The sequence below is a fragment of the Dipodomys merriami genome, unplaced genomic scaffold, assembly GCF_024711535.1.
Source record: "Dipodomys merriami isolate MVZ:Mamm:240054 unplaced genomic scaffold, mDipMer1.0.p SCAF_92, whole genome shotgun sequence".
NCBI classification, from domain to species: Eukaryota; Metazoa; Chordata; class Mammalia; order Rodentia; family Heteromyidae; genus Dipodomys; species Dipodomys merriami.
The window spans coordinates 194,002-216,813 of NW_027206535.1; the positions used below are offsets into that span (position 1 = coordinate 194,002).

General features: G+C 40.6%; 1 protein-coding gene across 1 annotated transcript in view; it reads left to right on the forward strand.

Annotated features, from left to right (window-relative positions):
* Positions 1 to 21,262, forward strand: part of LOC138821641 (vacuolar protein sorting-associated protein 45) — a 53,046-nt gene extending 31,784 nt beyond the window's left edge. The window contains exon 15 of the mRNA XM_070014095.1: positions 20,682 to 21,262. Within this exon, the coding sequence (XP_069870196.1) occupies positions 20,682 to 20,769 (88 nt within the window). The 3' untranslated portion in view covers positions 20,770 to 21,262. The remainder of the gene's footprint in view (positions 1 to 20,681) is intronic.
* The last annotated feature ends 1,550 nt before the right edge of the window (positions 21,263 to 22,812 follow it).

The window sequence follows — 22,812 nt, forward strand, 5'->3', positions numbered from 1 at the left end:
GTTGTCTTTGCTCCTTTTGCAGATAGCAGTGCAATCATATATTCAAAGTTGTTGTTAGAATTTGATTTGTTTTTCTTTTCTTAAATCATCAAAAGAAAATAAAATCACTTAATCTTTTTTTTTTTTTTCTTGCCAGTCCTTGAGCTTGAACTCTGAGCCTGGGTGCTAGCCCTGGGCATTTTTGTGTTCAAGGTTAGCACTCTACACTTGAACCACTGTGCCACTTCTGGCTTTTGCTGTGATTAAACCACCAGCTGTAAGCTGAAATTTTTTCTTGCTTTTTTCAAATTTGCCTGATGTTTTTTGTTTGTTTGTTTGTTTGTTTTTATTGTAAAGATGCTGTGCACAGGGGGATATTTTTGTTTTATATCCTCTTTTCTCATCTTAAGTTTTTCATTTTCTTTCAAGTCCTATAATTTTAAAGAAAAATGTAAAATCCATAATCTGAAGTACTTGGAAGTCTGAATCTGCTGTTGTATCTGATAACATTAGCTCATGATAAATCATTTCCACATAATCTAATTCTGAACTGCAAGTTATCTTAAGCAAGGTTTTAATCTTTGGCCACATGAGGGTCCTAAATTGAAGATGTAGCTCTCCTATGTAATTTTCCTTTTGGCTAGGTATGTAAACTAAGGACATTGTCAGTCTAGAATCATTTTTTTAATGTTTGGTTAAGTCTTCTACACTATACAAAAGTCTTGTTTTTAATTTCTTTTCTTATTGAGGCTTACACATTTTTCCCTGACCCTCAGTGTAAACAATATTTAATAACATTGGCACACCACCTATCAGATAGTCACATCATTGGTTTATACTTATCATCTTAAGTCCTGATTCACTTTAGGTAATAACCCTTGGAAATGTAATTCTTTCACAAGTTAAGATACTCATTTGAAAGATATTTGTCATTTTTTTGTCCTGCATTTCTGTATTTTGTTGTAAGAGAATTTTCATCTTATGTAATGTGTTTTAAGTCCAGAAATAGAAATGTCAAGTGTGGTTAGGATCTTGAGAGAATATGAAATGGTAGGGACACTATAGGAACTTCAATTTAAAAACTATTAGATGATGATATTTGGAACGGTGTCCATGTATCTGAAAATGACAAAACGGCCGGGTGCCGGTGGTTCACGCCTGTAACCTAGCTACTCAGGAGGCTGAGATCTGAGGATCTTGGTTCAAAGTCAGTCCAGGCAGGAAAGTCCGTGAGACTCTTATCTCCAATAAACCACCAGAAAACCGGAAGTGGTAGAATGCTAGACATGAGCTGAAGAGCTAAGGGACAGCGCTCAGGACCAGAGTTCAAGCCCCATGACTGACAAAGAAAAGAAAAGAAAAGAAAGAAAATGACAAAACTAAGGTTTTATACCTAATTTGGGGGTCAATGGGGTGAACTTGAATATATTTGAGCACAGAAGTGACAAAATAGATCATAATCATTTTAGTTATATTTCTCTCTTTCCTATTGCTACTGATAGCTGCTGATCATGCCAGTTAATACTTTTGGGGGCATATACTGTGTACTAAGCACTGTACTAAGTATTTTACAAATACTTATTTAATCTTGGCATGTACTCTCATCTCTATATTTGGAAGCTGAGCAGAGATTAATTAACAAGTAACTCTGGCTAATAAGAGAGCAGGATTGGAAGCCAGAACCCACCATGCAATTCTTTTCATGTATTACTGGAGTTACACAGGATGGTACATGCCAGTAACCTCACCTCTTGGAAAGTTCAAGGCCAATCTGGGATACATAGTAAATTCCAGACCAAATTGGGATACACAGTAAGGCCTTCACACTCTGTGTCTCTCTCTCTCTCTCTCTCTCTCTCTCTCTCTCTCTCTCTCTCTCTCTCTCTCTCTCTCTCTCTCTCTCTCTCTCACACACACACACACACACACACACACACACACAAAGGTATTATTTAAATGCTTGCTATTGTATTGTTCTCTAAATAATAGTGAATAATTTAAGTTCAAAAGGTTTTATTATTTCTTGTTGGTAGAAATATAGGATTTTATCGTCTTGATCCAAATGAGTTTCTCAAGTATTTTTAGATAGATAATCATATGTTTTTAAATAGACTCTAATAGCAGTTGTCAAAAGGATCCATTGACCTTTAAACAATCCTTGTATCTTCTGAGAGTTAATGTTGTAGCTCCCATAGTCAGTGTATCTAAGGTGCTAATCTTCCCTTTAATTTGGAATATCAGAAATCTAAAATTAATCTCAAAAATAAGCCAAATTTGGGCACAAAAAATATTGACAAAGATTTTAATATATATTTGTCATTTAATGTAATAATTTATCTTTTGAAGAATGCTTGTTTTCAGATGTGTTTGACTAACAGTACTATTAGTAAAACTTCATTTTCTTTTCTAAATAAAGGAGAAAAGGAAAAATCATACATCTACATTTTTCCTTAAATTTGTGTCCGAGTTCTTAGCAAATAATTGCTTCTGTAAAATTAAGAGGTAAGGCAGCCCTGCAAAAGGTTTCTCTGCCAGATCATCTGACTACAGCCAGCTTTGGTATTCTGTTATCTGACCTAACAGCATGCTAAGCTGTTTACATTTGAGTAAATAACTTACAATAAAGAAGTCAATAAGTTTTGGATGGAATTGTATACTGGCTTCTGACCAATGAAACTTTTAGAAAGAGAGAGTTGCTGTGGTAACCACCAAACAGGAAAAAATTAATGCCTGCAATACATACATGATCCAATATTAGGTTTTTAAGTAGTGAAATTTATCATTACAAAAATGCTAGTTAAATCTCAGAGACCAGGTACTATAAAGGCTTAAATAATTAAAAGCAGCACAGTTTTCAGCTTTTAGTGAAAGACTCACTTTTCATGATGCATGCAGGATACTTGGGGTATTACTCACCTATTTAGTAAATTTACTATTTGTTTGAGGCATTATCTCACTGTATTTCTCAGGCTGGCCCCAGACTCCTGAGTTCAACAGCTCCTGCCTCATAGGCCTTAGCTGACTTACCAGTGTGCACTACATCACCACGCCTGGGTGCACACTGATTTTGTCTTTGTTTTTCTTTGTTTAGCAGTTCTAGGATTGAACATAGGGCCTTGAACATGCTAGCCAAGTGCCCAGCATAGCTGAGGGCTCTGCCGACACCCCTACACAGCTCTTTTCTTTTTTATTAATTTACTTTATTGTTATTACAGAGGTGATGTAAAGAGGGATTTCAATGACATGAGTCAGATCATGAGTACATGTCCTTTTGTACAGTGTCTGCAGTTCCCTCACTCTGTCCTAGTGAGCTCCATTGCTGCATTCTTTTCATCCTTTTTCCTTCAAGGTCTGTACCCTCCCCCCAACCCTCCTGAAGACGTACTTTTGACTACCACGTATAAGGTAAAGAAGACAGAACCATCAAAAACTAAAATCTAAAAAAAAAGGGAGGGGGGAATCTCTTGTTTCCATATCTTGGAGTTCATTTCAGTATGTGTATTACTTTGTGTAAATATGAAAAGACACTTAGGCATTGTACCTTTGTGTTTCTCCCCTAAGAGTATCCTCTTTTGGTCTCACTGTATATCCAGAATTCTGAATATCCAGAATCCTGTATAATTTATCATATCTCAGTGCATTTTAGATCTAATTTCCACAAATCAAAGAAAACATGCACCATTTGTCTCTCTGAGCTTGGCTTATCTCACTTAACATGATTTGTTCTAGTTCCATCCAATTCTTTGCAAATGGCATTATTTTATTCTTTCTAATATGTGCATAAAACTCCATTTTTGGATCCAGTCATCTATTGTGGGACATCTGGGCTATTTCCATAGCTTAGCTATTGTGAGTAGTATAGCAGTGAACATGTATGTGCAGGTGTCCTTAGGTCCTGGCTTATGATGTTCAGGATAGATGACTGGGAATGGTATGGCTGGGTTGTAGGGAAGGTCTGTGTTTAGTTTTTTAGGAACTCCAGACTGCTATCTATAGTGGTGGGATTACAGGCACCACCAAGGTATATGTCCCTTCGGACTTAAAGGGAAATAAACATGAGTTTAACCTAAAATTCAAATTGCCACAATTTAAGTGGCTAGTTCTTACTTATTTTAGACAGTTCTTTTCTGATGATATTTTCCAGGCTGTAAGTAAGGCTTGAACTCAGGACCCTACACTTAATACTTGGCTTTTTCCTGGTTAATTAAAGATACACGTTTCTCAGAATTGTCCTGGGCTGGCTTCCAACCTTGATCCTCAGATCTGTTCCTGGCATATGATTTGTTTTTACAGGGCTCATTCTGAGTAGGTGTGATTGTGATTATCTTTGTTTAGATTTAAACATCATTTGAAATAGAAGGTTTGTACTTACTTGCTAAGATACCAAGGAGCTTTGCAGAAGACAATAATCTCCTTAGAAATATTCCTAATAAAATTGCTTTCTGAATAAAGACAGGCAGTTCATATTTTTTCTCTCCCTATTACACTATGATGAAGTTTAATATGAATGTTGTATTGCTTCCCCTTTTCCTTTGTGCATAATGAAATACAGATAGTATTGATAACATGCCTTTAAAGGTATAACTAGTTTTTATGTGTATGTATGTCAGTAGTGGGGTTTGAACTTAGGGCCTTGGCTCTGTACCTTGGCTTTTTCACTGAAGGCTGTGCTATACTACTTGAACCACAGTTCCATTTGTGTGTGTATATGTGGTAGCAGTGGTTAATTGGAGATAAAAGCCTCATGGACTTTCTTGCCAGAGGTGGCTTTGAATCATGATCCTCAGATCTCAACCTCCTGGGTAGCTAGGATTGCATGCATGAATCACTAGTGTCCAGCTATGATTTACTTCACCCTTCAGTCATAGGGCTTAAACTCGGGGCCTGGGTGCTGTCCCTGAGCTCTTTTGCTCAAAGCTAGCACTCTACCACTTTCAGCCATAGTGCCACTTTCAGTTTTCTGTTGGTTAATTGAAGATAAGAGCCTCATGGACTTTCTTACCTGGGCTGGCTTTGAATCATGATCCTTAGCTCTCACCCTTGTGAGTAGCTAGGATTACAGGCATGAGCCACCAGCACCTAGCTTTTAACTTACTTTTTTGAAGGCACAGAGCTCTCCTGGAAAAGGACCTACATAACTAATGAGTTTATCGATGATGTGAACATATGCAAGTACCTGCCCCAAGCAGTCAGCATAGTGTATTCCTGGGGTCCATGTAGACTTGCAGCATGCAGATTCTCAGCTCCTGTCTCAATAGTGCCCTTATGACATTTCTTTTTCCCTCTCCATTTGTCTCATTAATCAGATTAGCTTACTGTATCCTCAATTATGGGGAAATGTCAGTTTTTAATTTCTAAGATTTGTATATGAGTCATCACTAGAGTACAACAAATATTTTTACCAACATCTATGTGGAACAGTTAAAAGTCATACTGCCTTATATCTACCCAGAACATCACAAGCCAGGATACCATAAAGACACTTGAATATCCATGTTCATTGCTGCACTCTTCACAATAGTCAAGTTTTGGAAACATCCCAGATACCCTACAGTAGATGAGTAGATCCAAAAAATGTGGTACTTATATACAATGGAATTTTACACAGCCATTAGAAAGCATAATATTACGTCATTTTCAGGGAAACGGATGGACCTAGAACAAATCATGTTAAGTGAGGTAAGACAAGTTCTTTCATATGTGGAAGCTAGATCTAAAATGCTCTAGGACATAATAAATTATACAGGACTCTAGGCATTTACACACAGTGAGACCAAAGGAAGATACTCTCAGGAGAAGAATAGAAAAGTACAATGCCTATGAGCATCTGATCATACAAAATAATACTTATCAGCCAGGCACTGGTGGCTCACACTTGTAATCCTAGCTACTTAGGAGGCTGAGATCTGAGGGTTGCGGTTCAAAGCCAACCCGGGCAAGAAAGTCTGTGAGACTCTTGTCTCCAATAAACCACTAGAAAACCAGAAGTGGCACTGTGGCTCAAGTGGTAGAGCTCTCTCCTTGAACTGAAGAGTTGAAGGACAGCGCCCAAGCCCAGAGTTCAACCCCCATGACTGACAAAACTAAAAATTAATAATAAGAATAATAATGGAAGCCGGGCGCTAGTGGCTCACGCCTGTAATCCTAGCTACTCAGGAGGCTGAGATCTGAGGATCGAGGGTCAAAGCCAGCCCGGGCAGGAGAGACCATGAGACTCCTATCTCCAATAAACCACCAGAAAACCGGAAGTGGCGCTGTAGCTCAAGTAGTAGAGCACTCGCCTTGAGCTGAAGAGCTGAGGGACAGCGCCCAGGCCCAGAGTTCAAGCCCCACGACCGACAAAAAAAAAAAAAAAAGAATAATAATGGAAACAAGGTTTTGCCTTTATTGCTATTTTTGTTTTCTTTTCTTTTTGTCCCATTTGTTCATTTATATGTCTTTGGAGTGTAAGGTGAGACACAGAAATGCAGGGATGCCCTGGCTTCATCCCCAGTACCAAAAAAGAAAAAAACAAAAAGCAAATCTCTAGATGCAGTTAAACTGTGGACATTATTTACTTACTATAAATGGTACCATTTCTTTGGGTTTCTGGAACACATGATCTTTCCTTGCAAATAAATGAACATTTGGTTTGGATTTTCAGCTGGCTGCCTTATCACCTCCCAAGTCAATCAATATTAGAGTCCTAGTCCTTGCTGGCAGCAGTCAACACTTGAAGTTAAATGTGTGGACTGAGAGGACAAGAACTTGATCCATATAAGATGAAATTGTTCTCCTAATAGAATAAAGTCACATCCTTGTAGGACTCAGGACTGCAGTGGAGGGGAAAGGTGAGGAGGATAGGCGCATGTATTAGCCAACCATGCCAAATCTAATTTCCAGTACAGTCAGTAGTTCAGTACTTCTTAAGACCTTTTACAAAAAGAAGGATGCATCCTGCTAGAAGATAAGACTCAAATTAACAGTCATCTTACTGACAGATTCCTTTCAAGTCAGTAACAATTACTGCACACCTGTAATCCTAACTATTCAGGAGGTTGAGATCTGAGAATCGCAGTTTGAAGCCAACCCAAGCAAGAAAGTCCCAGGACTCCTATCTCTAGTAAACAGCTAAGAAAAAGCTAGAAGTGGAGCTGTGGCCCAAGTGGTAGAGTGCTAGCTTTGAGCAAAAGAAGCTCAGGGACAGTGCCCAGTCCAAGCTCAAACCCAACACACACACACACACACACACACACACACACACACACACACACACACACACACACACACACACACACACACACACACACACACACACACACACACACACACACACACACACACACACACACACACACACACACACACACACACACACACACACACACACACACACACACACACACACAATTAGGTTCAATTAAGCCCTCATTAGCTATAAAGCAACAAAATAAATAATGACCTCATTTTTCAATTACTTTCCCTAACTAGCAAAGGCATATAATATAAGCAAACAATGCATTCCCCCCAACTAGTTAATTTGTGCTCACTGTAAAAATCAAATTAATTAATATGTATAAAAATAAAATCATTTATAATAATTCTAGAGAAGTTAATATTTTGTTTGTAACATGATTCGGATAACATTGTACATACAGGTTTTGTTTTATTTTTTGTTTTGTGACTATGCCAGTCCTTGGGCTCAGAGCCTGGGCACTGTCTATGAGCTTTTTTAAATTTTGTAGGTCATGGGGCTTGAACTCAGGGCCTGGGAGCTGTCCCTGAGCTCTACCACTTTGAGCCACAGCCCCACTTCTGGCTTTTTAGTGGCTAATTGGAGATAAGAGTCTCATAGACTTTTCTGCCCTCAATCCTCAGATCTCAACCTCCTGAGTAGCTAGGCTTAACAGGCATGAGCCACTGGCACCCAGCTGATACTACTTTTTAAAATATAGCTGTTAGAACCTATTAAAAATGACCAATCTCACATTTTTTATCCATTTACTTTTAATTTTTATGGAAACCCAATAATATTTTAATATAATTTTAGTGTTATTATTAAGGTATTGTACAGACAGGTTACCATTTCATAAGTCCAGTGATTTTTTTCTTTTTTTGTCAGTCATAGGGCTTGAACTTAGGGCCTAGGTGGTCTTCCTGAGCTCTTTGGCTTGTCAAGGCTAGTACTCTACCACTTTGAGCCACAGTTCAACTTCCAGCTTTTAGGTGGTTAATTGGAGATAAGAGTTTCACAGACTTCCTTGCACAGACTGGCTTCAAACTGTGATCCTCAGATCTCAGTCTCCTGAGTAGCTAGGATTACATGCATGATCCACCAGTACCTGTCCCAGTGATATTTTTAATATTACCATCAACCTCATTTTTTGATTCAGGTATTAAGGAATTTAAACAAGGGCTAGAAGATGGCTGAAGTGGTAATTACCTGTCCAGTAAGCATGAGGCTCAAATCCAAACCCCAGTACCGTTACCACCAATGAAAAAAAAAAAAGAGGTTAAACATCTTTCCTAAAGTCATAATAAGTGTTTAAGCTAATAAGTGTTTAAGCTAGAACTGGACACAGTTGATTTCTAGTCTGAGCACCCTGATGAAATAATTTTTTGGAAAGATTTACCTAGCTGTGATATTTTAATAAAATTCCTTGCTTTTAGATGTTATTTAGGAGACAGGCAAAATATGAATCTGCCTATGGAGAAACATTGCAAACCAAAGCAGGAGAAAAACGAATTCAAAAATGAGGAATCATTTAGTTGTTTTTGTCATTCCAAGATTGTTAAGATAATTAAGAATAGTATTACTTTTGAATAAAAATGATCGATTTAATTAATTAGTGGTAGCTAGTAAGAGCTTGAAACACAGTTGAGAAAATTAGAAGCTGGGAGGAGGCTGATTCATGTTATCAACAGGTACATTATAGATTTCTACCTAAAGAAGTAACACTAGAAACTTGGATCTTCTCTTGTAACCACAAGTTGGATCCATCTCTGAATTATTTACAGAAAAATTAGGATACTATAACAGAATTTGCATTTCAAAGAGAAAGGGTTACAGAAAGCACTCTTCTTCATTATTGGGCATTTTAAGATCAGTTTGAAACCTTCACCTTCTTTGTAGAGATTTTCTGTGAGAGTGTATTTCCCTCCTGTGACCAAAGTGTTAGATACTATTGTAGAAGCTATGATGGAGCTATTATGCCACTGATGAGCATTTATTTAGAGCTTATTTCATGTGTGAGGCTCTGTTCAAGAAACTAGAAATAGGGCTGGGAAGGTGGCTCTGGTAGAGCGCTTGTATGCATGAGGCCCTGGGTTCGATTCCCCAGCACCACATGAGCAAAAAGAAAAAACACCAGAAGTGGCGCTGTGGCTCAAGTGGTAGACCACTAGCCTTGAGCTGAAGAGCTGAGAGACAGCGCCTAGGCTCAGAGTTCAAGCCCCACGACCGGACCCCAAAAAAAAAAAAAAAAGAAGATACTAGAAATAGGTTCTATACTTGTCAGATATTAATGTCTTATGAGAAAATAAACATAAATAATTCTATTAAGATCCTTCTTTTAAACCTGAACTTAAACCCAGGAATTTAAGTATCATCTGATTCAAATTTCTTCATGCACTGTTAACATTTTTTTAATTAAAAATACCTTTCCATGCCACTAGTGTGGCTCACACCTGTAATCCTAGTTACTCAGGAGGCTGAGATCTAAGGATTGCAGTTTGAAGCCATCCAGAGCAGGAAAGTCCGTGAGACTCTTATCTCCAATTAACTACTCAGAAAAAGCTAGAAGTGGCACTGTGACTCAAGTGCAAGAGCCCTAGCCTCAAACAAAAGAAGCTCATGGACAGTGCCTAGGCCCTGATTCAAGCCCCAGGACTGGCAAAAGGAAAAAGCATATTAAAGCAAAAAGAAGATAATGAGAATATCATAGTGTTACCACCCTACTATGGGGAATGGTGTCAGCATCCTGATTCAGTCGTTTAGATGTGCCCATGAGTGTATACACTTTTTTTGGTCTTTTTGGTTTGGGTTTGTTTTAGATGGTCTTACTGTGTAGTCCAAGCTAGCCTAGGCTCAGTTTGCCTGCCTCAGCCTCTTAAGTCTGGAATTATGGGAACTTACCACAAAATTCAGCTGTTTTTATTTAAAGGAAATAAACTGTACATGTGCTTTAATAGCAAAATCACATTCTACTACTCAGTTGTTCTACAATTTATTTAAGCAATCCTTAGGGGTTCTTTGGTTCATTCAATAAGTAGTTATTGCATACCTACTATATTTTAGGAGTTATCTTGAAACTGAACATACAATGATAAAGCAAATATTGTCTGATATTAAGTCTGCAGTTTTCACTCTTACGGTTTATAATGTTGCTTTATATATGTCTTAATGCACTTATCCATTTGTTTTCTTAGTATAAGTAATGTTGAGATTGAAGGTGTGACTCAGTTGGTGATTGCTAGCCAATGAGTGAAAGCATCTGGAACCAAGTTCAAAACGTAATAGAAAAGTAATGTACTAGACTGGGAATGTGACTTCGTGGTACAGTGCACTTGCCTTGCATGTATGAAGCCCTGGGTTTGATTCCTCAGTACCACAAACAAAAAAAGCCGGAAGTGGCACTGTGGCACAAGTGGTAGAGTGCTAGCCCTGAACACACAGAGGCTCAGAGAGAGTGCCTAGGCCCTGGGTTCAAGCCCCAGGACAAAGAAAGAAAGAAAGAAAGAGAGGGGGGGGGGAAGAGGAAGGAAGGAAGGAAGGAAGGAAGGAAGGAAGGAAGGAAGGAAGGAAGGAAGGAAGGAAGGAAAAAAAAGAAAAAGAAGGTATTATACAACAGACTGCTCACTTTACTAAATCTTCCTTCACCAAAAAAGTTGGAAGTGGAGCTGTGGCTCAAGTGGTAGAGCCCTACCTCTGAACCAAAAAAAAAACAACTTAGAGACACCAAGCCTAGGTCCTAACTTCAAGCCCCAGTAACCAACACACACACACACACACACACACACACACACACACACACACACAAGAGTATAAAATGGAAGGAAAATATCAAACATTCTAATTATGTATACTATTTTCTAGTAATGTATGTACTTCATTATGACCTGTATCATCTACATTTGTTTGGCTTTGCTTTAATTTGGTTGTAGATAGTACTAGGGTCTGCACTTACTAGGCAGTTTTCTCCCACATAAGCCATGCTCCCAGCCCTTACATTTATGATTTAATCATCTGGAAAAAATATCAAATGTTTTATCAATTTTAAGAAATAATAAAGAGGGGCTGGGAAGGTGGCTCAGTGGTAGAGCGCTTGCCTTGCATGCATGAGGCCCTGGGTTCGATTCCTCAGCACCACATTAGCAAAAAGAAAAAAAAGCCGGAAGTGGCACTGTGGCTCAAGTGATAGAGCGCTAGCCTTGAGCTGAAGAGCTGAGGGACAGCGCCCAGGCCCAGAGTTCAGGCCCACGACCGGACCCAAAAAAAAAAAAAAAAAGAAATAATAAAGATGGTGGAGCAATTGTCTAGCATATGTACAACCATGGTTTTTTTCTTTTTTTGCACTGAAATTGTTTATATAGTTAGCTATCTAATTGATTGTCCTTAGTACAATTCTGAGCTGTCATTCCTCTGCCCAAACTCTGTTCCCCAAAGTATCCTTCAGGACATAGATCCTTTCACTGGAATTATCATTAGAGCTTCTGGCCTTAAGTGGAACCTGTTATTTATAAGTCAACTTTTGATACCTTTGGTCTGGTAAAAGGCAGTGTATTACAACAATAGGTCAGTATCAGACTACTTTCTTTAAATTCCAGTTTTGACATATGTCCTCTTATAGAACCCTAAGCTAATTTTTTTAGCCTTTTTGTGCCTCAGCTTTCTCAGCAGTAAAATGGAGATACTAACAGCTTTATCCCACTGTTGTGATGATTGGACGATATGCTATTTGTAAGTTGCTTAGAGGAGATCAGGCCCATGATAAGCAGCCGATAGAGGCCACTTGTTATTGCTGCTGCTGCTATTACTATATTAGATTTGGAGAAAGTAACACTAAAAAGACAGGATCTTCATCCTTGCCACCTCTTTCATGACCCTTACATCCAAATCACTTGTCTTAAGAACTTTTCTCCTTCCTTTAACATAATTCAGTGGCAGAAATCATATAATTTCTAGATGAAATACACCAAGGCAGTGAAGGTACTGTGAAGGTAGTCCGTATGCCAAATGGCCATTATGTTCTGTGAGAAGAAAAATTGTAAGTAGTTCCATTTCCATTTGTGCTCACTTCAAATGTTCCCCTTAAGGCCCCCAGAGTGAGTACCTCTATAATTAAAGACTTACAGAGAGTCTTTAGCTCTGCAGTTGTTATGGCTGTGTTATTTAGAGCCTTGTTTCATGTTGGGTGTTTTTTGTTTGTTTTATAATAGCCACGTTCTACCCTTGTAGTTGTGGTTATTCTGACAAATTGATGTTGTCTTGACTGTGTATGCTCTGTGGTAAGAATACACATTTATAGGTCTTTTTATTCTCAGATGATAACCTCCTTTTAGACCTCTGTGTGACTGATAGTATGGGCAGTTCTTTTCCTGAGGAGTCTGTGCGGTCCTGTGGGCTTAACTTCCTCCTTCCTCTTCACAGGACTCTCCAACAAAGCATTCATGCACAATAGTGGATGTATGCAGAATCCCACTGTTGGCTTTTTTGTCCTGTTTCTTCTCCATGAGCAAAAAGAATAGGGCCAAGGACTCCTATTGGTTTTCTTGTTGTGTTTTGCTTTGGTTTTTTGGTTTGTTTTTGGTTTTTTATTCTCCTTCATGCTCTTCCCTCTGCCTTTCATGCTACACTTTTTCCCACCCTTAAAAATTGGTTGTCTCCCACTTCTTTTGTCCTCCCTCCTTGTCTTTCCTTTCCTTCTTCTGTTTCTCCTTCTCCCTTCTTCTCCCCCTCTCCTTCTCCCTTCTTCTCCCCCTCTCCTTCTCCCTTTCTCCTCTCTTCCCTCTCTCTTCTAAACTATACTAAACTACACCTCCATCCCTCTGTCCCTCTGTTTTGTATAGCAAAATTCTCTGAGTTGTTTATACTTACCATCTCCTATTCCTCCCTCAAATACTTTCTTAAACTCACATTATTCCTCACATTGCTCCTGTTATGTATGATCCCCAGAGACTTCTGCTTGGCTAATCCCAGAATCAATTTTTAGTCCTCATTTTATTTGACCTGCAAGCAGGATTTAACCCAATCAGTCCCTTCACTTAGAAACATTTTCATTTCTTCTACAGTGATGGCAACAGACCCCAGAATCTCACAAGTACTAAGCAAGTGTTCTACCCCTCAGCCAACTCCCTCCCTTGGGTATATGCCCCAAGAAGTATACTTTCCTGCCTTCTCATTGGCAGTATTTCTCTGTCTCTTCTGCTTTCTCCTTTTTTTTAGCATCTCTGAGACTTGGTCATTAGACTGTCTCCCTTTATCTTTACACCCACTCCCTTGGCAATCCTCTCTGGTTTCTTGGCTATTTTCAATTTTCTCACTCTCCTGCTGACTCTAGCCCAGAGCTTTTTAAACCTTAACATTACTTGTATTTGGGGCCACAAAATCTTTGCTGTGGGAGACTATCCTTTGCATTTAGGATGTTCAACTGAAGCACTGGCTTCTACCCACTAGCTGCCAGTAGCAAGCCACTAATTATGATAACTAAACTGGCTCCAGACATGGCCACATATCCCTTAGGAATAAATCACTAACCGCCAACTGAGAACCCTGTTTCTAATCTGAACTGCTACCCCAAATTTCACACTTGTATACAGCCTACTTGACATTTACACTTGAATGTCTAATAAACGTTCACACTTAACATGATCAAAAACAAACATTTGGTTAGGGGTGTAGTATGCCCAAGGCCCTGAGTTTAATCTCCAGCACTGGGGGGGAGGGGGGGGCAGTGTGTGTGTGTGTGTGTGTGTGTGTGTGTGTGTGTGTGTGTGTGTGTATACATACACATCTTCCTAAATATAATTGTCCTACAGACTTCCTATAATTCTACAAGTCTTTCTGGAATCTAATGTCGGGTCTCCACTACCGCTCAAGTCCAAGTGCCATTATTTCCAATGATAATTAGTATTACTGCCCCCAGTAGTCTCTTAGTATTTCTGTAGAACAATCTTGTGAAAATGGGAAAGTAGAGATAGGATCTCAGTCTATGGCAAAAGAAGAAGACTAGCTTAAAGATAAACTAAAGCAGAAAGGGCTTGGGTTGTGTCTGGAAGGGTGGAGTGCTCGCCTAGAAATCTAAGACTCTGAGTTCAAACCTTAGTACCACCAAAACAGAAAGAAAATGTGTAATTCAGGCTATGTGCCAAGCTGTGCAAAACTCTACAGATGTCCCTCATCTTTACCCAAAGTGAAAATTGAAAGCCTTACAAGGACTAGTAGGTCACACAGTCTCATCTTCATTTTCAACTGTCCTCTGTTTCATCTCTCTGATCTTATCTCTTATGGCCAATACCTTTCTCCCTTCAGCAATAGCTGCCTCTTTTCCATTCCTTGAGCCCTGTGGTTCTCAGTGCCTTTGTCCTAAGATAAAACTCTGATACCTCATTCAGGTCTTATCTCAAATGTTATTTCTCAGTGAGGCTTTTTCTGGAAAACTGGATTTAAAAATCTTATTCCAACATCTCCAGTTCTTTAAATCTGTTTTATTTTTCTGGGCAGCATTCACTTCATATTATATGGAGGCAGTATAACATCGTAGTTAAGAAAACATGATACCTGGCCTATCCCAACACTATCATTTCCAAACAAGAAGACTTCTATGCACTTTAATTTCTTTGTAAAGTGGAAAAGCTTTTACCTTATTAACACTTACCTACGAATTAATTTTATCTTGTTCACTCCCCATTGGAATATAAATTCCATAAGAGTCTGTTTACTTTTTCTTTTTTTGCTAGTCCTGGGGCTTGAACTCAGGGCCTGGGCACTGTCCCTGGGCTTTTTTATTTTTGTCAGTCATGGACTTGAACTCTGAGCCTGAGCACTGTCCCTCAGTTCTTCAGCTCACGGCTAGCACTCCACCACTTGAGCCACAGCACCACTGCAGGTTTTCTGGTGGTTTATTGGAGATAAGACTTTCAATGCCTTTCCTGCCCAGGCTGGCTTTGAACCACGATCCTCAGATCTCGGCCTCCTGAGTAGCTAAGATTACAGTTATGAGCCACCAATGCCCAGCTACCCTGGCCATTGCTCAAGGGTAGCGCTCTACCACTTAAGCCACAGCACCACTTATGGCTTTTTCTGTTGATACAGTATTGAGAAATTGAACCCTGGGCTTCATGCATTCTAGGCAAGCTCCCTACCACTAAGCCATATTCCCAGCCCTCTGTTTACTTGCTTAATGCCCTGTTTGCAGCTTCTAGCACAAAGTAGGCACTCAATAAATATTTGTTGATCAAATTGTTATCTCTGGAAAGAGGAATGGGGAGAAGAGTTCAGGGAGACTTGAGGTTTGTATATGCTGTTTACAAGGAGGATGTATTGTGTATTACTTTGTGCTCTCAAAAACTTCCTAGATTTACATGGAAAATATACATATAGATAAGTTACAACACAGTATGATACTGAGATCCTAGTCGGCAGCTTAAGAGGAAGACAGCTCCTTAGAAGAGTAGTTCTGTGAGAGATGTGTTTTGTTTTTGTTTTATTGTAAAGGTGATGTACAGAAGGGTCACACTTTTAAAAGTAAAGTAATAAGTACATTTCTTTTTTAACAGTGTGGCTCCCTCCTTCATTTTCTCTCTCTTCTCCCCACCCTGTTACCCCAGACCTCCCCTCCCCCCATATTGCAAAGTTCATTTCCAACAGAGTATCTAGTGAATGTCACTGTTGAATTGGTTCACACTTTGTCCCACTGTTTCCGTGATTCCCCCTCCCTTTCCCCAAATCAGATAAACTTATATACAAGATAGAGTACAGAAATTTTAAAAAGAAAGATGGGTTTTAAAAGATGCATAGTTCGCCGGGCGCTGGTGGCTCACGCCTGTAATCCTAGCTACTCAGGAGGCTGAGATCTGAGGATCGAGGTTCAAAGCCAGCCCAGGCAAGAAAGACCGTGAGACTCCTATCTCCAATAAACCACCAGAAAACCGGAAGTGGTGCTGTAGCTCAAGTGGTAGAGCGCTCGCCTTGAGCTGAAGAGCTGAGGGACAGCGCCCAGGCCCAGAGTTCAAGCCCCAGGACCGACCAAAAAAAAAAAAAAAGATGCATAGTTCAACCAGGTGAGGTGGCTTATCCCTGTAATTCTAGCTACTCAGGAGACTGAGATCTGGGCAAGAAAGTCCATGAGACTCTCAGCCCCAATAAACTACAAAAAAAAAAGCTCGAAGTAGAGCTCTGGCTCAAGTGGTAGAGTGCTTGCCTTGAGCAAAAGAAGCTCAGGAATAGCGCCTAGGTCCAGAGTTCAAGCCCAAGAACTGGAAAACAACAAAACTGGGCAAAATTCTCTATTTGAATTCTTGAGAAGAACTCAAAGAATTTGCTTTAAAGCCGTAACAAGCTTCTAATTACAGCCAAACACTTGGCTGGAGACATTAGGGAGGGGAGGGTGGAAGGTTTAATTGCCAAATTCACTGAGAACTCCTCTTGTAGCTTCTTTCAAGTCCCACTGCTTGCAGTTTTCAGAGCCACAGCTATGTTTCACTCCTTTGCTTTTCCACATATGAAGCCTCAGGCCTTGAACGTGTATGTGTGTGTGTGTGTGTGTGTGTCAGTGTGTCAGTTTTGGGGCTTGAACTCAGGGTCTCCCAGTGCTTTCTGGTAGAACTAGTGTGTGTGTGTGTGTGTGTGTGTGTGTGTGTGTGTGTGTGCGCGCGCGCGTATGTGTGTGTGTGTGTGTGTGTGTGTGTGTGTTCTCAAGGCTAGCACTCTACCACTTGAGTCAGAGCTCTACTTCGAGGGTTGTGGGGCCTAGGCACTGTCCCTGAGCGCTTTTGCTCAAAGCTAGTGCTCGGCCACTTTGAGCCACAGTTCTACTTCCCCAAATCCTTATGTATTTCATTATTCTATTCAGATTTTGGATTCCTTTGGTGTTTTTTTGGGGGGTGGTCCGGTCGTGGGGCCTGAACTCGGGCCTGGGCGCTGTCCCTCAGCTCTTCAGCTCAAGGCTAGCACTCTACCACTTGAGCCACAGCGCCACCTCCGGCTTTTTTCTTTTTATGTGGTTCTGAGGAATAGAACCCAGGGCCTCATGCATGCAAGGCAAGCGCTCTACCACTGAGCCACCTTCCCAGCCCATCCTTTGGTGCTTTTGATGTAAGAAATTCACATGGAATTTTGCCTGCCTGCCTTGCCTTGCCTTTCCCTCTCCTTCCCTCCCTCCCTCCCTCCCTCCCTCCCTCCCTCCCTCCCTCCCTTCCTTCCTTCCCTTTCTCTCTCTCTATGTGCATATGCCAGTCCTAGGAACTTAAATTCAGGGCCTGGCACTGTCCCTGATTGTTTTCACTCAAGACTAGTGCTCTACTACTTGAGCCACAGATCTACCTCTAGCTTTTTATTGGTTAAGTAGAAATAAGAGTCTCAAAGATTTGTCTGCCTACACTAGCTCTTCAGTCTTCATATCTCAGCCTCCTAAGTAGCTAAGATTACAATCATGAGTGCCCTGATTTTTCTTCTTCTTCTTCATTGTCGTCATCTTCTTCTCCCCTCTTCTCCTTCTTCTCCCTTCTCCCTTCTCCTTTCTTTCTCCTTTCTTCTTCTTTTTTTTTTTTTTTGTTGGTTGTGGGACTTGAACTCTGGGCCTGGGCACTGTCCCTCAGCTCTTCAGCTCAAGGTGAGTGCTCTACACTTGAGCCACAGCACCACTTCCAGTTTTCTGGTGGTTTATTAGAGATAAGAGTCTTGGGCTGGGAAGGTGGCTCCGTGGTAGAGTGCTTGCCTTGTATGCATGAGGCCCTGGGTTCAATTCCTCAGCACCACATAAGCAAAAAGAAAAAAGCCAGAAGTGGCACTGTGGCTCAAGTGGTAGAGTGCTAGCCTTGAGCTGAGGAGCTGAGGGACAGTGCCCAGGCCCAGAGTTCAGGCCCCACGACCGGACCCAAAAAATAAAAAAATAAAAAGAGTCTCACAGACTTTCCTGCCTGGGCTGGCTTTAAACTGGATCCTCAAATCTCAGACTCCTGTGTAGCTGGGGTCACAGGCGTGAACCACAGGCACCCAGCTCTTCTTGTCTTTTTTGTCTGTCGTGGGGCTTGTACTCAGAGCCTGGATGCTGTCGCTAAGTTTTGTCATTCAAGGCTAGTGCTCTACCACTTCGAGCGTTAGTGCCACTTCTGGTTCTGATGGTTAATTGAAGATGAGAGTTTCATGGACTTTCCTACTTGGGCTGGGTTTGAACTGCCATCCTCAGAGCTCAGCCTCCTGAGTAGCTAGGATTACAGGCATGAACCACTGGCTCGCTGCTTTGAAATTATTTCTTAAATGATACATAAAGAAATAAAGTTTTTATGTCCTTATGGAATACCATATGATGTTTCAATACATGTAAACAATGTTTAAGTCAGAGTGTGTCTCTTCAAGCAGTTTCTTTCTCTGTCTTTCTTTCATTTCTCTCTTTTCTTGCTTTCTTTTTTTTTTGGGGGGGGGGGTCTGGTCATGGGGCCTGAACTCTGGGCCTGGGCGCTGTCCCTCAGTTCTTCAGTTCAAGGCTAGCGCTTTACCACTTGAGCCACAGCACCACTTCCAGCTTTTTTCTTTTTGTTTATGTGGTGCTGAGGAATCGAACCCAGGGCTTCATGCATGCAAGGCAAGCGCTCTACCACTGAGCCACCTTCCCAGCCCCTCTTTTTTTCTTTTTTTGTGCCAGTCCTGTGACTTGAACTCAGGGCCTGGGCAATGTCCGTGAGCCTCTTTGTGCTCAAAGCTAGTGCTCTACCACTTGAGCCACTGTGCTACTTCCAGTCTTTTCTGAATAATTTATTGGAGATCAGAGTCTCACAGACTTTTTTGCCCGGTCTGGCTTCACCCCAAGATCCTCAGATCTCAGCCTCCTGAGTAGCTAGGATTATAGGTATGAGCCATCCATTTCATATTTCTCAGTGGTAAAAAGATTCAAAATCCTTTCGTGTGTGTGTGTGTGTGTGTGTGTGTGTGTGTGTGTGTGTGTCCATTTCATATTTCTCAGTGGTAAAAAGATTCAAAATCCTTTCGTGTGTGTGTGTGTGTGTGTGTGTGTGTGTGTGTGTGTGTGTGTGTGTGTACGTGTATGCACTTGGCCAAGCTGCTTTGAACTACAATCCTCAGATTTCAGCTTCCTAGTAGCTAGGATTATAGGTGTGAGCTACCAGCTCATCTAGCTTTTTTTTTTTTTTTGGGGGGGGGGGGGAGGTCCGGTTGTGGGGCCTGAACTCTGGGCCTGAGCACTGTTCCTCAACTCTTCAGCTCAAAGCTAGCACTCTACCACTTGAGCCACAGCGCCACTTCCAGCTTTTTTCTTTTTGCTTATGTGGTGCTGAGGAATCGAACCCAGGGCCTCATGCATGCAAGGCAAGCGCTCTACCACTGAGCCACCTTCCCAACCCTAGCTTTTTTTTTAAAAGAGTTGGTAACACGTACCAGTAATTCCATGTACTTGGAAGGTGGAGATAAAGGCTTAGAGCTTGGCCCAAGGGCTAAAGTATTTCCCTAGCTAGCAAGTCCCTGAATTCAATCTCCAGTACTACCAAAATAAGATATAGATAGATAGATAGATAGATAAGATATAGATATGTATGTATGTATGTATGTATGTATAGTGCATTTCAGCATACCTTCTTGAGTACCTTTGCTAAGTAAGCCCTGGAGGAACTTTGAGGTTTACTTTGTAAAACTAGGGGTGATTTTCTCCAACCACTTTACTTCCTCTTTGTAGAACAGAGAAAGCACCCCTGAGAACAGTACAAACTAAGAGAAGCCATAGTGTTTATCCACCATTAGTCTCCCATACTTCTCTATTTATTTACGGGTCTCTCACTGAGATTGCCTTAAGGTGGGAACCATAAGAAGTATTCATCCATACACCCAGTCCAATGCAGACTCACAAGGACGCTCAGTAATCATTTGTTAAATGTGAATTTAACTGAAGTGAATTGGGTTCTAGTATCAGGGATTTTTTAGTTTTCTTTTTTAAAGTAAGCTTTATATAAAACATCTAAAAAAGAAAATTCACTTTTTTGTTTGTTTTTAAACATAGTCTAAATTTAGAGTTCAGCTTCCAATATGTTCATTGCCCATATTTTTAAAGCATTCTGCGCAATGACTCATCAAAGTACCTAAATAGATACTTTTTGAAAAGTCACAATGGCCTTAGGAAACAAAATTAGGTTTGGCAAATAAAATGTTTTCCCCCTGCAATCAAGAATATGGAGACTTATTGAAATCCAGAGGAGGATCTTCAAGTATAATTTTAGCAAAGGTGTTTTGTTTTGTTTCTTTTTTTTCTCCCCCTTTTTAGAAAAGTTGAAAGTGAAGCAAAGATCACCTGAGGAATCCCTGCAGGGGCTCTCCTCCTCAGGATGTTGTAGTACACTGCTGACAGTTCATTCTAGACCCAAATATCAGACCAGTCAGTACTTCCTGCATGCTAGTCATGAGGATCTTTTTATGTACTTCAGTGGCATGAATAAGATACTCTATTTTTAGTGATGGTTTTGTTTTTCCTTTAAGTAATCTCATATCTCCTTGTCAGTTTCCTAGAGGAAGTTCTGTCTTCTGGACTACACAGCAGAGGCAGGGAGAGCTCTCAAGTCACCTCGAGGTCAGCAAGCAGAAGATGAAATGGTGACAGAGAGTGGGTACTATGGCACAGGTTCCCCTCCTGCTTGCTCCACAGGCCTTCCCTGATGGCCAGCTAGCCTACTGGTTCCTGAACGGCCGGCGGACATCAAGACTGGGGATAAGCTGAGAAGTTGAAACCCACCCCAACCCACTTTCTCTCAGTTTCCTTATCAAATAAATGTTTCTTTGTATATTTGATAGCACAATCACGCTCCTGTCAGATAGATTTTGTTGAGATCCTATTTGGGAAAAGGATTATCAGAGCCGAGAGGCCTGAAAAAGAGCCAGATGAGGTACATACCTCCCTCTTCAATTTCCTCTCTTCCCTTGGCCCTTTCTTCTTTCTGTTCATCACATTCCTATATAACTCATTTCAGAGACCTCACCGTGTTTCTTGAGAGAACCATGGAAAAGGTATTTGTCCCCATGTTGCAATTTTCTGTGGCACTGAGAAACTATGAATGACTACAATAAAACTTCATTTTGTGGAAATATGAGTGATTTTCTTTCTTGGGATTCATTTATGGGAATTCAGGAAGTAAGGTTTGAGATGGCTTTACGCCAAACGCAATGAAGGCATTGCCTCTACCTGGAAGATATTTAAAGTATACCAAGGCAGATAATAAATGCTGGTCTCAATTTTGCTTTTCTTGAAAGCAGTAAAAAGCAATGGTATAATCATAGCAAAAATAGCAGAGCTCAATCCTCTTCCAATTCTCTGTAAGGTGTGTATGAGTTTAAATGTTAACAAATATTCTCTGGCATGGGACATTCTGTGATGAAGTTTATGTCATATTTACACGGCACTGGGAATGTTTGTGCCTCAGCTTCCTCATCCATAGAACAGGAGTAATAATGTTTTTCTCATGGGATTGCAAGAGATGGGGCAGTACACTAATATTTACAAGGCTGATTCCATTATTACTGGCCCTCTATTTTTCCTCTCTAAAAACATTTTAATTAAGGTTTTGTATGTTTTTAATAACCCTCTCCCCCACAGATTGAAATGCCCTGACCAAAACCTCACTCCTGTTTACAAAAGCCAAGAGGATGTTTTGAAACAACTGTTTCAATAACAGTTTCTACTCAGGAAACTTGTAGTCAGCAATTCACAAGATTTTACCTGTAATCATGTCCTTTTCCTAAGTGGAGTTACTTATGAAAACTCAATTGAAGCACAAAGCCACTGGCAGGGATGTCTTATGCATGAACGTATTTAGGAGGTAACCCCACCATGATTCCTCCCACTGTCTTATCTCCCTCAAACAGAAAAGTGGCTTGAACTATTTCTGAGATTTGTGCGTATGATGGTGTCAAGCTCACCGAGGAGACAGTGTTATAAAAATGTGTAAAGGAACCTAGATGTGCCTCATTCACATTTCTCACTTAAGCACTGAACTTTGGAAAACTGTCCTACATAGAGCCAAATTTATGTGCCATAAGGTTCACCTGGTAAGAGAGAAGTCAGCATGATGAACACGTCAGAGGAAGACTATAGCATGTGGGAAGAGGGGTGAGTGGCCAGAGGGGCAAGGTAAGAGAAGGTAGGGAGAGGACTAGAGGAGGGAGCTGTGCAGTACTGCCAGTTAATAGGAGGGAGAAAGCCAGAGATTTATGTAACATCTTAAGGAGCAGACAGGCAGAGAAGGTTCTTCAGCCCACATGCATCTGCTCTAGAATCTGAAAATTACTTTGGAGGGTTATTTTTTATGGGTCCCTCTGCCTGATGTTTACAAGGCCCAGCTCCTCTCTGATAGAGAGTGCGAGGAGCACAGGGCCTTACATCTAGGAGGTCCTCAAGCATTACTGACTAAATGAAACCTACTGGAAAAAAGGAAGATGGGGGAAGTCATGAATTACTTCTTCCCCCATAAGCCAAAAGTCATCTAAATAATGTAGACTTTTTTTTTCTTTGTGGTGCTCATAATTGGGTCCAGGACCTTCTGCATGCTAGACAAGTGCTCCTCTACTGAGTTAATTCCAACCCCTATTAAACTATAGATCCAAGTTATTCCTATTTGTCTGACCAACATGCCCTCAAA